Source organism: Antechinus flavipes, chromosome 6 (assembly GCF_016432865.1).
Source record: "Antechinus flavipes isolate AdamAnt ecotype Samford, QLD, Australia chromosome 6, AdamAnt_v2, whole genome shotgun sequence".
NCBI classification, from domain to species: Eukaryota; Metazoa; Chordata; class Mammalia; order Dasyuromorphia; family Dasyuridae; genus Antechinus; species Antechinus flavipes.
The window spans coordinates 165340871-165358101 of NC_067403.1; the positions used below are offsets into that span (position 1 = coordinate 165340871).

General features: G+C 35.1%; 1 protein-coding gene across 2 annotated transcripts in view; it reads right to left on the reverse strand.

The window, feature by feature from the left end:
• SCD5 (stearoyl-CoA desaturase 5) overlaps positions 1–17231 on the reverse strand; it is a 68587-nt gene that overhangs the window by 29155 nt on the left and 22201 nt on the right. For both annotated transcript variants that reach the window (XM_051964352.1, XM_051964353.1), the window contains one exon: positions 3900–4030. In XM_051964352.1, the coding sequence (XP_051820312.1) occupies positions 3900–4030 (131 nt within the window). The remainder of the gene's footprint in view (positions 1–3899; positions 4031–17231) is intronic.

Below are 17231 nucleotides of genomic sequence, written 5' to 3' on the forward strand. Positions count from 1 at the left end.
GCTTGCTGTCTTGGATAGGAGGAGGTTAGGAAGGGAGGGAGAAATATTTGGTACAAAAATTCTTACAAAAGTGAATATTACTTTAACATATTTAACATGTATTGGTCAACCTGCCATCTGGGGGGAGGGAAGGGGAGGGAGGGGAAAAATTAGAACAAAAGGTTTTGCAATTGTCAATGCTGAAAAATTATCCATGCATATATCTTGTAAATAAAAAGCTATAATAATAAAAAACATTTAAAAAAAATAAATATTGATATTGGATTACTTGCCATCTAGGGGAGGGGGTGGCAGGAAGGAGTGGAAAGAGTGGAAAATTTGGAACACAAGATCAATGTTGAAAAATTATCTGTGCATATGTTTTGAAAATAAAAAGCTTTAATTTTAAAAAGTGAATATTGAAAACTATCTTTACATTTATTTGGAAAAATAAAATGCTATTGAAAATTTTAAAAAACCCATCCATTTCATTGACCAGGCCCAGGATGTGACTCTCAGGATCTTGTCACACTGTCATCCTTCTCCAAGGACCCACCTCTTTATTCTAGTCCACCCCCTCAAGATGGGGCCTAGACTCACTGGAGCATGCTTCTTCCCCTCCTTTCATGATATAAATGTACTGATGATCAAATTGTTCTCTTCTCTAGTATCAGCACAGCCAACTTTAACCCACTCACAAATGTTTTTGCCAAGGATAAAAGAATTCCTATGCATGGCTTTGAGCTTGATAAGAAAGGAGGTTTAGTGAGATAATAATCCTATTTTACCTCAGGATCTAAGATAATGGGGCAGTTTTCCTTTATGATTTCTTGAAACATGATGTCTAAACTCTTTTTCTTTAGTATGGCTTTCAGGTACTCCAATAAAGCTTAAATTATATCTCCTCAATCTACTTTATAATTATTTTTCCAATGAGATATCTTTTTAAATTTTCTTCTGTTTTCAGTTTTTTGATTTTGTTTTGTTATTTCTTTAAATCTAATGGAGTCATTAGATTGCCCTTGCCTAATTCTAATTTTTAAGGAAATATTTTCTTCAGTAAGCTTTTAGACCTCTTTTTCCATCTGGCCAATATTGGGTTTCTTTAATTTTTGTTTTTTTTTTCTGATTATACAAGCATATTAATTTTTAAATATATATTTCTTTATGAATCATATTGGGAGAGAAAAATCTGAACAAAAGGAAAAAGCTATGAAGGAAAAAATGAAAGAAAAAAAAGAAAAAAGTGCCAATTCTTTGCCACCACAAAAGGAGCTGCTACAAACATTTTTGCACATGTGGGTTGTTTTTCCTCCTTTATGATTTCTTTGGGATACAGACCCAGTAATGGCACTGCTGGCTTAAAGGGCATGCACAATTTAGTATCGTTCCAAACTGCCCTCCAGAATGGTAGGAGTCAATTCTGTTTTTAAAGGAGTTCTTTCCTCCAGTGAACTTTTGTTTCTTTTTTTTTTTTAACCATTAGACCAATTCTGTTTTTTTAAGGTGTTATTTTCTTCAGTAATTTTTTTTTGGTTCCTCTTTTACCAGACTGTGAATTCTCTTTTTATAATTTTCTTGCACCATTTTTATTTTCTTTTCCTTGTTTTTCCTCTATCATTCTCTAACTCTTTTGGGAATTTTTTGGGGGTTTCAAACTAATTAGCATTTTTCTTTTAGATTTTGGTTGAAGTTTTTTCACATTGCTGTCTTCTTCTGCGTTTATGTCTTGGTCTTCCCTATCACTATAGTAGTTTTTTACAATCAGGTTCTTTTTTTGTTTTTTGCTCTTATTTTTACAGCCTCTTTCTTGACTTTTAACTTTATGTTAGAGATGGGCTCTGTTCACCTAACGATGGGGAGATATTGTGTCAAAATTTAGCTTTTTCCATGATGCTGTTTTTAGAGCTGGTTCTGGGCTCTGAAAGTTTGTTGGGAGAATTTATTTGGGTCTCTACCTATTCTCTGCCATCTTGAATTTACTCCTAAACATATGGTTTATCCTTATTGGTTTTCAAACAACTTGCTTAGGAATGGAGGATTGCTTCAGAAAAGACATTGCAATGTCCAGAAAATTTTCTGTCCCTTAAACTGTCTTTTAAGGACATCTGAATTTCCAAAAGGGAAAGCCTGCCAGGTGACCTTGGGATAAAGCTGAGGGGAATCCCATTTGTACTTTCTTTTTAGCCAATGGAAAAAGATTTCTCCCAGCATGTCAGCTTGAAGGAACAGATTTTGATGATAAGGTTTCACATTTACTGCTTATGAATCAATGACATACTGTCTAGCAAAGGAGCTTCTATCCAATAAATCAAAAAGGAGACCACATTGCTGGTACTTTTTTTTAAGAACTGTGTGCTTCACTTGGAGCATTTTTTTATTTCAGTCCCAGAGGCTTATATTAATCTGCTCCAGTTCAGATGCCAATATTTTACCATTCACAAGAACATTCTGTGCTTTACTCAATTGTTTATTTTAGGTCAGCCCTGATTTCCCTCCAGATAACACCTGGCACTGACAATCTGCAAGAAGGGCCCAGAAAGTCCCCAAACAAGAGCCTGGCAGCATTGTAAGCATTTTGGAAAACTCTACCCTCAAGAGAACAAGTAACTACTTGTTGCCTAATATAGGCAAGGAGCATTAGTGGTAAAATTTATATGGTTTATAGTTACCACAATGGCATATTCAGTTTTATTTGATATCTTCCAATGCAAGACCACCAAGCACAAGTGTTTTGTAAAGTGGTGGTTGAAATAATTTAAGATTCCCAAGTCAGAGACTTCTCACTGGTAGCTAAGTCAATATTCTGAAAATGTCTTATTTCTAAAAAGGGTCAGATTGATAGAATACTAGATGATCAGGCTACCAAGATAGTGGGCAGAACTTCTAGATGCCCTTATGGTGCCCTCTCCAACAAGGGAAATATAAATTAAAGTTCAGGTCATTACACAAGAAAATGGAAAATTACTGAATCACTCTCTGGGGTAGCTCAAGTCTGATACTGATATTATATATATATATATTATATATCTGATTTTGGTGTTGAACTTGGAATTAGGAAAACCTGAATTCAAATCCTGCCTCAACTATTCACTTTGTGATCCTGGGCAAGCCAATAAACCACTTTCAGCCTCAGTTTCCTCATCTGTAAAATGGGGATAATACAAGCACCAACTTCATGGGGTTATTATGAGGATTCAATGAAATAACTTATATAAAGTACTTTGCAAACCTTAAACAATATATAAATATGATGTAGATATATTATTATTAATTATTAATTAAAACAATTAATATTAAGACATAATAGTTATATGTTATAAAATTAACATGTAAATGCAATAGAAATATCCAATTATAATAGTATAAATATGACTATGCTATATTGATGATGATAATGATGATACATTTATCAGGAATCTTATTTTAATACAATTTCTTTGACTTTATCTTTTAAAATCATTTAACATAAAGCACTAATAAAATGAAAATAGTTTCAGGATGGCTGAGATGCCAGGCTTTTCTAAGAAATGAAGAGAGATTAGAAGAAGAAAGCAATTTTTAAAATTAAAATATCGTGGTTTATTCCATTTAAGAGAAAGAGATGAAGGAGAAGTTTGGGCAACTAGACAGTCAGTAAAATTTATTAAGCATCCACTACATGTTAAGCACTGGAAATATAAAGAAAGCAAAAGATAATCAATCCTTGTCTTTAAGGAACTTACAATCTAATGAGAGACAGCAATTGTGAATGTACAAATTAGGAGTTTGAAACAAAAGTTTAAAATAAAAAACTTAGAAATAAAAGTGAAATTCACAAAGTGGGGATATGTTGTAAAGGCAGAATCCACAAAACTTGGCAAATGATTGTATGGAATGGGGGGCAGAAGGGGGAGGGAGTACAAGAGTCCAGTGCCCACCTGGAAAGCCATAGAGTTGGCAGCAGCCAGGAATATCCTCAAAGGCAGCTTGGCTTTATAGGACCTGTGGCTCCATAAGCGATGGGCACCAGCCGTGACTCCCAGGGCTGTCAGGAGGAAACAGAGGTATGCTGCAAAACACAAAAAAGGGGAAATATTCATAAATCGTGAATAATTTTTAAAATTTATTTATTTTATCCATTGAGAAAGGATTCATGAAATTGTCCAGGAAAAAAAGAGGAAACTCTCCTTCAATGAAGGATCAATAACTTGAAAAACTATAGCTTTCTATTGATTTGTGACTTTCTAAATCCTGTACCAGGGTAACAGAAAGAACTTAATCTGGGAAACTCTGACCTTCGTACTCCAAACATTTTTCCCATTCTTTTCTTTCTCCACAGTGAAGTTATACCAGTCATGCCCAAGTTGACATGAATTTAGTCATAAAAATCAGTTCCCTTTTCATCTTCTCCTGTGCTTTAACACTCACAAATATGTGTTTTAAAGACAGTATTTCTTGAAGTATGAAAGCAAGTTAAGTAGCTTCTATAGGTCTTCAGCTTGAAAAAAATTTAAACAGACTATGAGTAGGTCAGAACAGCAATTGGGGTTAGAAAAACCCCAATATTCACAAGTTATGGAGGTTCCATGCCTTGACCCACAGTATCAATGAGATTTTTGAAGCAAGAATAAATGAGAGCTTGGCTGGACTTGACAAAGTTTTAGCCTGTCTTTGTTAGGGAAAAGTAGAGCAAGGATTCCCACAGGTTGGGGATAGAAATGAAGCCCATTGGTACGAAATGGATAGTCCTATAACATAAACAGGGCTTATCTGACCAGTAATCAAACACCTTCAAGCACTTGTAATGGTCAACCAATTTTTCAACTCTTGCTTCAAATCCCTGAGTCCAGCCACAAGGCTCTCTGGGGGATGGTTTTTGTTTTTGCTTTGATCAATTTATCCTATTGGTGGCCATTGAAGTGACTTAGCCAAGGAGGCCGTAGAGAAGTGTCTAGAGAAGAAACCATTGTGACCAGGGGATTTCATATTTAATTGATGGATTCGTTCAACACAAAAGATTTATATTTATTTCTCATCCATTATTCTAGCATATTTATAGACTTAATTTTCTCAGCTGTAATACAGATCACAGCATTTGTCCTTAAATAGTCTAATTGTGTTGATCAAGAGTGAAATAAATAGTATGAATGAAATTGTAGTGAAAATGGAGAGTTTAAATTTCATTGAGGCAGTATGGCAGAACATGGAGTACTCACCTTTTACAGATAAAAATGACTATTGATTCCAACAACAACGACCACAACAACCAGACATAAAAACAGGGGCAAATTCAGTCCTAAGGGGATATTTATACTAACACTAATATGCCTTAGAGAGGTCACTCAGGGTATCTACAACAAGCCACAAGGTGACATTCAAAGGAGACATAAACTTTACTCCCAATGACCTGTATCACATTAGACATTTAACTTAATCTCATTGGGCTTGATTTTCTCCTCTGAAAAGTGAAAGGATTGTACTAGATATATTAGATGTACTACATTAGTGCCTTGTCCAGTCTCAAATTTTATGAATTTTTATGAATGCTTCAGAGTGAAATTCAAGCCATTCAGATACAATTTATTGATAATAGAGGGCAACCTGGAGTCAGGAATACTTAAATTCAAATGTAGCCTTTGGCACTTACTAAGCGTGTGATCCTGGGCAAGTCATTTAATCTCTGCCTCAGTTTCCTCAATTGTAAAACCGGGGGTGAGGGGGGAGAGTATGTAAATAATAGCACCTGTCTTGCAGGGTTCTTGTGAAGATCAAATGAGATAATATTTGTAAAGTGCCTAACACAATGCCCAGGATGTAGTATGTTTTATATAAATCTTTAATCTCTTTGCTTCTTCCCAAGAAAGATCTGAGGTTAAAAAGCAAGTAGAAGAAATTTAATATTTGGTTGAATAGGATTTCCCTACCAGATAAACACACAGAGAAAGGTGCTAAGTCAAAAGAAACTATAATAATAAGCTTTTATAGCAAAGCATGTCAGAGAGCTGGGATTTCCTGAAGTAAACCCTTAAACCATCAGTTACCACTTCCCAAGTCTATGGTACAGGCAGGGACACTACAGCTGGATATTTAATTCCCAATAGTTGGTTCTACTTAAAGGTAGAAATCTCTTCCCTCCCCCACTTAATAGTCACCCCTGAAAAAAGGAAAACAATTAACCAGAGTTAGTTCTATATACTTTGCTCATTATTTCTCTATGGAATGGAAGTCAATAATAATATCACAACATTCATCCAGAATCCTGCTTATCTTTTATGGAGAGAAAAGCCTGAATTTAATTTCATTAAAGATTGAAATAAAAGTATTTATTAAGCTCTTCCTATGCATGAAGTCTCATTAGAAAATATACAACAAACATTTTAGTCCCTCCATAGGGGCAGTTTAGATCCTGGAAGAATACTTGCACTAGAACTAGTAGGGCTTGGGGAATGGGGGTTTTGTTCAAGGTGTGTGCACAAGCTTGCCATGGCCAGTCCATTTTCCTGTTCATATAGATAACTTCTCAGCATCTACCAAGCTCTTTACACTGTCTGGTGTTCTCCAAGTAATTCCTTCCTAGCAGATTGGAATAATTCCTAAAATGCTTGACTCATGTTGCTTACCCACTTCAATTCCAAACTTTTCTTCTATTCTCATTATATTACCCAAGAATTTGTACAATTAGGATTGTGTTTACTATAATCAAAATATTCATTCTAAAAGTTCTAAAATAGTGAATCGTGACCACTTCTGGAAAGGATGAATTTTTGACTCCCTTTACCTTAACTTTTCCATCACTGTTTTCACTACACACCTCTCAGATTGGCTAAAATGGCAGGAAAAGATAATGATGAAAGTTGGAGAGGATGCGGGAAAACTGGGACACTGATGCATTGTTGGTGGAGTTGTAAACTGATCCAAACACTCTGGAGCAGTTTGGAACTATGCTCAAAGAGCTATCAAGCTGTGCATACCCTTTGATCCAGTAGTGTTTCTACTGGACTTATATACCAAAGAGATAATAAAAAAGGGAAAGGGATCCACATGTGCAAAAATATTTATGGCAGCCTTTTTTATAGTAATAAGGAACTGGAAACTGATGGATGTCCATCAGGTGGAGAATGGTTGAATAAGTTATAATATATGAATATTATGGAATATTATTGTTCTATAAGAAACAATCAATAAGATGATTTCAGAGTGTCCTGGGGAGACTTATATGAACTTATATGAAATGAGTGAAATGAGCAGAACCAAGAGATCATTATACAAGGCTACAAGATTACACGATGATCAATTCTGATGGATATGGCTCTTTTCAACAATGAGGTGACTCAGACCAGTCCAATGATTTTGTAATGAAGAGAGCCATCTATACTCAGGAAGAGGATTGTGGGAACAGAGTATGGACCACAATATAGTATTTTCACTTTTTGTTGTTTGTTTGCATTTTATTTTCTTTCTCATTTTTCCAGTTTGATTTGATTTTTCTTGTGCAGCAACATAATTATATAAATATGTAAGCATATATTGGATTTAACATATATTTCTACCATGTTTAACATAAATTGGACTACTTGTCATCTAGAGAAGGGGGTGCAAGAAAGGAGAGGAAAATTGGAACATAAGATTTTGTAAGGGTTAATATCAAAGAATTATCCATGCATATGTTTTAAAAAATAAAAGGTTTTAATAAAAAAAAAAGAAATATGATATCTAGGCTCTTTCTTTGATCATAATTTTCAGATAGTTTCATATTCTTAAATTGTTCCTTCTTAATCTATTTTCCAAGTCAGTTATTTTTCCACTGAGATAGTTCACATTTTCTTCTAATTTTTCATCCTTTGATTTTCTTTTATTGTTTCTTGATGTCTCCTGCAGTCATTAACTTCCACTGGCCCAATTCCAATTTTTAAGGAATGATTTTCTTCAGTCAGTTTTTGTGCCTCTTTTTCTATTTGATCAGTTCTGCTTTTTAAGGTATTCTTTTCTTCAGTGAATTTTCATACCTCCTTTTCCATTTGGGCAATTCTGCATTTTAAGGAGGTCTTCAGGGAATTTTTGTGCCTCTTTTGTTATTTGGGAAATTCTGGGGTGTTTTTTTAAACAGTGACTATTTTCTTTTTTTCTGTAGTATTTTTTGTGTCTCTTTTTATTGTTGCTCAGTCATTTTTGCAATCATGTCTAATTCCTCATGACCTTATTTGGGGTATTCTTGACAAAGATACTAGAATGGTTTGCCATTTCCTTCCCTAACTCATTTTATAAATCATTATGTAAACAGGATTAAGTGACTTGCTCAGATCTCACGATTACTAAGTGTCTGAGGCTAGATTTGAAACTCAAAAAGATGAGTCTTCCTGACTCCAGGCCCAGGATTCTATCCACTGTTCCAACTAGTTGCCCAAAATTTTTTTTTACCAAGTTATAAATACTCTTTTCACAATGTTCTTGCACTATTCTCATTTCTTTTCTCCTCCACCACTCTTACTTCTTTCTTTAACTCTTTAACTCTCCCAGGCATTCCTGTTGGGTTTGAATTCAATTAGCATTTTTAATGTGAGGCTTTTATTGTAGCTTTTTTCATACTGTTCTCTTCTGATTACTTTATATTTTGGTCTTTCTTGCCACATAATAGCTTCTTACGGTCAAATTAATTTTTGTGCATTTTTTGTTCATCTTTCCAGCCAATCTTTTTTTTTTTTTTTTACTTTGAACTTTATGTTAAAGTTGGATTCTGTTCACCTGAGATGGGAAGTCACTCATCCAAGTTTCAGGCTTTTTCATGGTGGTGTTTTCATAGCTAGTTCTGGAGATTTGCAAGTGTTCAATGCTTCCTCAGTAATCCAATGCTGGTAAAGGTGTGATCCCTGCTCTTCTAGTTTGATCTGGGATCTTTACCTAGGAAGGATCCCTGATACCCTGCAGCTGAAAGTGGAACCATGTTTCTTTATTTTAGAACCCCTGCTCCCTTGTGACCACCTTCCAGAGCTCTTCTCCACTTTGGAACTGCAACCCAGAACTGCGTTTAAGTAATAGAGTTGTTAATCAGTGCTAACTGTAAACCAGTGTCATCAAAGTACCTCCTATAATCTCTTTTTGACCAGTTATTGTCTTTCTTGCTTTCTCTGAGCTGAGAGCTCTCCAAATTGCTCTTGCTGTTGTTGCCTCTTTTGTTGCCACCACTCAGTATATGGGTTCCAGACAGATCTCTGTCCTGGTGCTATAGACTTCTGCTAACTTCTTAAGTTTTTTTAGTCCAGAAAAATGTCTCACCTGACCTTTTTTTTTTTTTTTCACTTTGCCACTTCAAAATTTGTATTTTAAAGTAAAATTTAGTTAACTTTTTAAAACAAGTTTTAGTTTCTTCAGTTTGTTTAATGAAGATATTATTTTTTATCATTGAGGATTCAGTAAATGTTTGCCTTTTTAAAAAATATATATTTCTTTATATATAAATTTCCTTATATAAATAAGTGTACCCTTATAAATTTCCTTATATAAATAAGCACTCCTGATGAAATGCGTTATGCAAGCCTGTGAAGTGAGCATTTCTCCCCCATCTTTCCCTAACTGAAGACATTCATATTCAAGTATTTTATGTTTGAACGTTCATATAGATTCCATGGTATGTCATCACACAGAATCATGATGGTAACTTGTAGCAACATCATATTTCAGGTCCATTCTCCAAATAGAATCAGAAATGAGGTACTCCTACTCTCATAAGGGTTAAGACACCAGAGACATGGGAAGGAGCCATATTTTATGGGTTTATACTGAAAATCACTAGGAAAATAAAAAGTAAGTCTTTTTTTTTAAATTCCTAGCCCATTTCAGTCCCCAGAGGAGACAAACACAACCTATTCTCCCGGATTTACCTTTTATTTTCCTGGTGGTTTTCAATGTGACCACATAAAATATGGCTCTTCCTCGAACATTCAGGAGACTAGGAGTATCTCATTCTTGATTCTGTTTGGAGAAATGTGCCTGAAATATGATTCTGGTACAAAAAGATCAGCCCAAAGCCTCAGAGGGGGCCTTGCTGACTAGCCAAATACCGATCCTGGGCATGCTGCAGTGGAATCAAGGGCGGGAAGGAAGGGCATTCTTCTCCACTTTTTAAGCCACTGCTAAGTCTTACGTAGCTTCAGTGAAAGATTTGTTAAGTAGAATATTCAGGTAATACACTCCATCTCTCAATTTTGGGCGTTGTCATTGGCAACATCCCCCTGCTGATATAAACTGAGATCGTTTGGGGAGAAGGGTTGGAAAGGCCCTGATGTGAACTGTGATGTGAAAGGCCCTTTAATCTGAGGGGCAATCAGGGTCTTAAACTCTCCTCTAGGAGGGGCACCCCCTCCTGTCCATAAGGGAAATTCCCAAGATAATTAATTTCATTCAATTTTGAATTGAATTGATTTGAAAATCAGTCTCTCAGATTCATTCAGAGATTAGGCCCCCAGCTCGGGGTCAAAGATTAAAGCAGACCAGATATATCTAGGGCTCTACACCCAGACATCTTTGCTTAAGTTCTAACAGGATTTTGCCCATGGATGAAGATATTTTCTTCTCAATGCAAACCTATTTTTGCAATAGTCCTGACAGGACTTTGCCCACTAAGAAAGCTGTCTTCCTAGTGCAAATAAATCCCCTTTTGCCCCAGACTTCAGGTTTGCAAATCCTTTTCCAACATCGACCAGAGGGGATCTCTTACCCTCAATTCTCACATCTCATCACTACCTCCCCATTTGTGCCTGGAATTCTCTCTCTCTTCATCTCTATGTCTTGGCTTGGTAAAGTCCTTCCTCTTGTAAAAGCCTTTCTTAATCCTCCTTAATCATAATTCCTTCTCCCTAAACTCATCCCCAATTTAATCTGAATGTTTTTTTTCTCTACATCTTTTTTGCATGTTGTGTCTCCTATTACACTATAAGCGCCTTAAAGGCAAAGACTGCCTTTCACCTTTCTGTGTCTCCCCAAAATTTAACACAAGTTAGAGGGTCCACCCCAAATGGTCATTGGGATTGTTTGTGGGCAACCTGTGGCAGAGCATTCCAACTCATATTGGTCTGATCTGCCACAGTTCAACACAGTGTAACTGGACTCTAATATGGTGATGTCATTTTGGTCCTCTTCGAGAATAAAGACACATAAATGATAAATACAAGTTGGCTTGATCATTCTCCCTTTATAAAACAGAGTTTACTTAGCTAAAACTTTTGGAGGCTGTTGCTGTGTAGGCTGGGGCTGGCAATTCTCTTAGATCCCCTACTTTGTTTTGATTTTCTTGGAGAGCCAAGATCAAAACAGCAAATAATCTCACCCCCTTCCTGCCTTTGCTGTTGTTGTTGTTGTTGTTTGTTTTGTTTTGTTCTTTTTTTTTTTTTGCAAGGCAGTTCAGGTTAAGTGACTTGCCTAATATCACTGGAAAGTTGTTGGATTCTTCCCTCTCAAAGAGAAATAAGAATATCAACAGAATGACTTGACTTGCAAGTGAATTGGATTTAAGTGAGGCAGAGCCTCATTCTCTCCTCCAACTCTTGGGGATCCACTGGCAAGACAAAGGCCAGGACTATTAGTCTCATAGATAGAAAATGTTAAGTGTCTGAGGCTGGATTTGAACTCAGGTCCTCCATAACTTATGTTCTATACAGTGTGCTATCTAGCTACTCCATATATCCCTTTGAAGGACATAAGATACTTTCTTCCTCATCACTGTAAAATTTCCCATCAGCTACATTCCTTGGGTTGCGTTCCAATATGATCAACCTCCAAGGAAACCTTTTCATTTATGAACTCAACATTCTTTTTTAAATTTTAATTTAATTTAATTTTTTATTGAAGCTTTTTATTGTCAAAACATATTCAAGGATAATTTTTCACCACTGACCCTTGCAAAATCTTGTGTTCCAATTTCCCCTCTTTCCCCACCTCCTCCCGTAGATGGCATGTAATCCAATATATGTTAAACCTGGTAAAAAAAAATATATGTAAATCCAATATATGTATACATATTAATACAATTATCTTGCTGCACAAGAAGAATCAGATCAAAAAGAAAAATAAGAAAGGAAATAAAATATAAGCAAACAACAACAAAGAGTGAAAATACTATGTTGGGATCCACACTCAGTTCTCAGAGTCCTCTCCCTGGGGTAGATGGCTTTCTTCATCATAAGATCATTGGAACTGACCTGAATCTAAACTTAACATTCTTTAGATTGCAATAGCTTTAATCCTCACACTTCAACAGTATCCTCACTACTTCTGCTCCCCAGTTTGGAGGGCAGGAAGGTAGCCCAAAGAATACCTCCCAAAGCCTCCATTTAAAGAGAGCTACCAGACCAGGACATCTTCATTTCCCACCAGCTAGACACTTTGGACCAGACTCCACCTTCCCCAGTCTTCCTCCCCAGTCTTCTTCAGCTTCCTTTGTGTGTTAGCTTCAATCCTTAAATTGCCTTTTTCTTATTTAAATCTTCCATATAAATATGCCCATTGTCTGGCATATATTAGGTAATAAATAAAAGGTTGTTAATTTGGCTTCTACATGCAGCTAGACAGCACAATGGATAAAGTGCCAGGCTGGGAGTTAGGAAGACCCACATACAAATCTAGCCTCAGACATTTAGTAACTATGTGACCCTAGGCAAGTCCCTTCACCCTTTTTGCCTCAGTTTCTTCATCTGTACCATGGGCTAAAGGCAGAAAAGGCAAAGCACTCCAGTATCTTTGTCAAGGAAACTCCAAATAGGGTCACAAAGAATTGAACACTACAAAAATGACTCAAAAACACATATTTACTGACTTATTAGAAGCAAACTAAAGTTTCACTTTTCCACACACTTTAAAAATAATAAGAAAACTTTTAGTATTATCCTAGTCCAGTGCTTCTCAAAGTATGGTCTAGAGAATCCTGGGGATCTCTGAAACCCTTTTAGAGGATCTACAAATTCAAAAATAGTTTTTATTTCCAATATGGTAAATATCTATAAATGTAATCCAGATAAACAAAAACTCTTTGGAGAGATCCTCAATAATTTTTAATAGGATAAAGATACTGAAAACAAAAGTTTGAGAACCACTGCCCTAAGTCAGTAGCTTACAATTACATTTAGCCTTTGAACTAATCAGAAAAAAAAAACCTTATCAGTCTTTCTTTAATTTTCAAAGTCAAAATAATTCCCTACTTTGCCCTCTCCAAACTAACCCAGTAAGGACATCTCCCTGAAACAGAATGATTAACAAGGGCCAGATGCCATTGGTTGATCCACCATAACTGAATTATGTTAATTATCAGACTAAGAGAAGAGAAAAGCATTTTGCTGATTCAATTTATAACCCCTTACTGGAGTATTTGGGCAGCTAGGTTTTAAGCTGCATGGACTGCCAAGTATGAAGGCAGGAAGACTCATCTTCCTGAATTTAAATCTGGTCTCAGACACCTAGTAGCTGAGTGATCCTTGGCAAGTCACTTTACTCTGCCTCAGTTTCCTCATCTGTAAAATGAGCTGGAAAAGGAATTGGAAATCACTTTAGTATCTTTGCCAAGAAAATCTCAAATAGGGAAAGCTGAGAAGGGAGGGTGGGAAGGTACCTGTTAGGGGGACTTGGTAGAGAAGTCAGAGAAAAAGAAATGATTGTTGACTGGCTGAATGACAACTCCTCCCTTCATGATTTTTGATACAGATAACATAAGAATTTGTCTTGCTTGAGAATGTTTATTTGCTACAAGGGTTTTAGTCTTTTTCTTTTATTTTCTAGTGGTAGATAAAGGGAAACAGGGATAAAATAGGAGAAAAAAGAATAGAAATAGATTTTTAAATGAATGTTAAAAATTTTTTTACAAGTAACTAGGGAAAAATGAAATGCTAAAATTGTTTCTAAAAGAATAGAAATAGAAATAAAAGAGGGCCACTAAGGAATTTTTTTAAGCAGAGAAAAGAGCAGAAGGAAGGCCTGAATGAAGCTCAGAAAAGATGGGTGCTATGAAAATTTTAGATTGAACACACACACATGTACATACATAGATACATATAAATATATATACACATATATAAAATATATTTTCACATACACATATATTGTATGTTATACATATATAAATATTTAGAGCAAGCTTCACATAGTAAAGACTTGCAACTTCATGTACAATCCTCTTTTTCTTTTCTACCAGGTATATGGAAAACTTATTTTATCTTGCATTTGTTCAGTTCAGAATAACAATAATTTATGTTTTAAAAACTACAATGTATGAAAGGAAATATGTCCTCAGTAGTTAAACTAGAAAATCAACTTTTCCTGTGTAACTGTTCAGGAAATAAAACCTGAAAAATACCTACCAGATGAAGCCAGTCTTCATCTATTTAATGAAAAAGAACACTGGTCTTAGAAGCCAAAAATCTAGGAGGAACACAAGAAATCTAGTTCAGCCTTGTCATTTCACCAATAAGGAAACTGAGGCATAAAAGCAACTGAGTCTGGAGCCAGGATCCCATGAGTTTCAGACACTTGCAAGCTGTGTGACCTTGGACAAGCCACATAAGTTGGATCTGCCTCAGTTTTCTCATCTGCCAAATGGAGAAAATAGCACCTGCCTTCTATAGTAGTTGTTAGAATCAAATGAGATATCATGTGCAAAGTGCGTAGTACATGGCACACAGTAAGTGATTAATAAATGTTTATTCACTCCCCCCTTTTTATTTATTGATGGCCACACAATTAGTTCATGCAAAACCCAAACCAGAGCTCAGGTTGCCTGACATCCTGTCATTGAATCATTATAGTATGAATGAACCCTGACAAGCCATCTAGGGCAGTTCACTCATTTTCAAGAGGAGGAGCCTGAAGTCCAGTGTGACAGCCTGGACTTGGATTTGGGTCTAGTGATTCTAAATTCAATGATCTTTCCATTGATTCTTGATTCAATGTCTTTGTTGTCTCCTCTGAGACTTTAACTTCTCTCCCCTTCCTTAGAAAGGGAAAAACACCAAATTAATAATCATTCTGTTCTATCAGTCGATCATTCTGAGGCAGAGCTAACTCCTTAATGGTTAAGAAAAGGAATGCTGGGGAATTTCCATCCTGACCAACAGCAGTCCATCTCCAGCATCCATATCTCCTTCACAATACCAAAAGGTGCTACATTAGTAAAATTGTGTCAAAGATGACCATTATAAGAAAATTATTAATTTCTCCAAAATGTTTCTAAACCTCATTGATAGTTACACAATTTCATTACAACAAAAAATGTCACTTGGATCCACTATACTATAATGGAAGCTACTATAAAATTGTATTAAAGATCTCATTTTCTCTTTTTAGAAATTTAATTTCAAGAAAAATCTTGTCTTGGCTCAACGCAGCAAAGAATTGGATCATAAACTACTTGTAGACAAGGAAAGTCCCTTTCAGTAAAGCATGCCAACTAAGAAGAGCAGGATGAGAGATTACTTCAAAATACTAGACATCAAATTAATTTTACAGAAGAAACTAACCTTTAGAACAATTTAGGACTCTTAGATGAGTTGAGCTAATTAAACTAAGGATAGAAAGAAAGGGGTTAATTCAAGTATTGAGGTCATTTATCTCTAACTCAGGGATTCTAAATATTTTTTTAAAATTAAATTTCATTTTATCTTCATGAAATATTGCCTTCTTTTTCTCCCAGAAAAACAGAACTACTATTTTTGTTAATTTTTTATAATCAAGCATAACAAATATCTGTACTTGTCATTCTTGTTTTGTGTGATGGATATGTTTGGCAATCTAATGAAGTCGTAATGTCATTTAAAAAAAATTCATAATCAAAGGAAATAATACAATTCAGTAAGAGGCTAGTGAAAATAAAGATTTCATTATTTTCCCATCCAGATTCAATTAACCCCCTGAAATCTTGTGTGAAAAGAGGAGGAAAAGGAGAGGAAAGAAACCAGAATTTATTAAGTATCTTTTATGTACCCAGCACTATGCTAAATGCTTTACAAATATTATTTCATTTGAATCTCACAATTATTACCCCCACTTTGTAATTAAGGAAAATTGGGCAGGCAGAGATATGAAAGGAGCTTTGGAGACTAATGATAGAATCTTTACAACTTCCCCATCACCATTTCTTGTTGCCTTTTTGATCCAACAAGTTTCCACTTAGAGAGTTACATCATAGTCATTTTATATGTCATTCTCGGGGATATTTTTAAATCCCTTCTTCTCAAGTCCCATTCATCAAACCAAAGAACTTCAGCGAGGTCTCATTCATTCATTTTTAATCAATAAACATTAATTAGATATAAATAGCAGACAAAGTCCAGTCCTGCTGAATAGGATGTAGACTATTCAGGAGAAACTAAGTAGTTTCCATTGTTTTGAGAACTGGACTACAATGATTGCAATCCTCAATTGGAGGCTGATGAAAGATGCTTTCATGTTGAGATGAAAGGCTAAGTGCCTTTCTTTTCTGGAAAAAGACCACACAATGCCATGTCCACTTTATTTTTTATCTTTCATCAGGCTTTCATCAAAGAATCTAAAACAAATGTATTTTAATTCACTATGGCAGTAATTTATATCTGTGTTTATGTTCTTTGGATCCATGAAAAACCCGTTATGATTTTATTACTCCCCCCCCCAAATTCTTCTTTTTTTTAACTTTTCAAGATTAGTTTTCAGTTAATTTTACTCTTTCAATGGCATTTGATTTAGCATAATTTTTATTGTATTGTAATCAGTAAAGAATTAATAGATTGTTTTTCTGCATGTTTTTGTGAAGTTTTTATGCCTTAATACAAAGTCATTTTTTGTAAAGGCACCATGCACAACTGAGAAAAATGTATACTCCTTGCTATTTTCATTCAAAAATCACCAGTGAGCTATCATATGTAGCTTTCGAAATTCTGTTCCAGTCCTTAACATGTTTACTATTTATTTTTTAGATTTATCTAGCTCTGAAAGTGATACACTGAAGTACCCACAATTGTGGTTTTATTGTTTTTTCCTATAACTTTCTTAGTTCTTCCTGTAAACATTTGTATGCTATCTCATCTCATCTCATACATATGTGTATGTATGTACATACATGTTGAAATCTGATATACATATATGTACACCAGATTTCAAAACATTACATATGTGTGTAAGATATACATATATATATATGTGCATACATTTGTAAAGTATTAAAATCAACTCATTGTCTATGGTACCTTTCAGCAAAATGTAATTTTTCCTGTTTATTTCTTTTTTATTATTATTTTTTTGCTCTTGCCTTATCT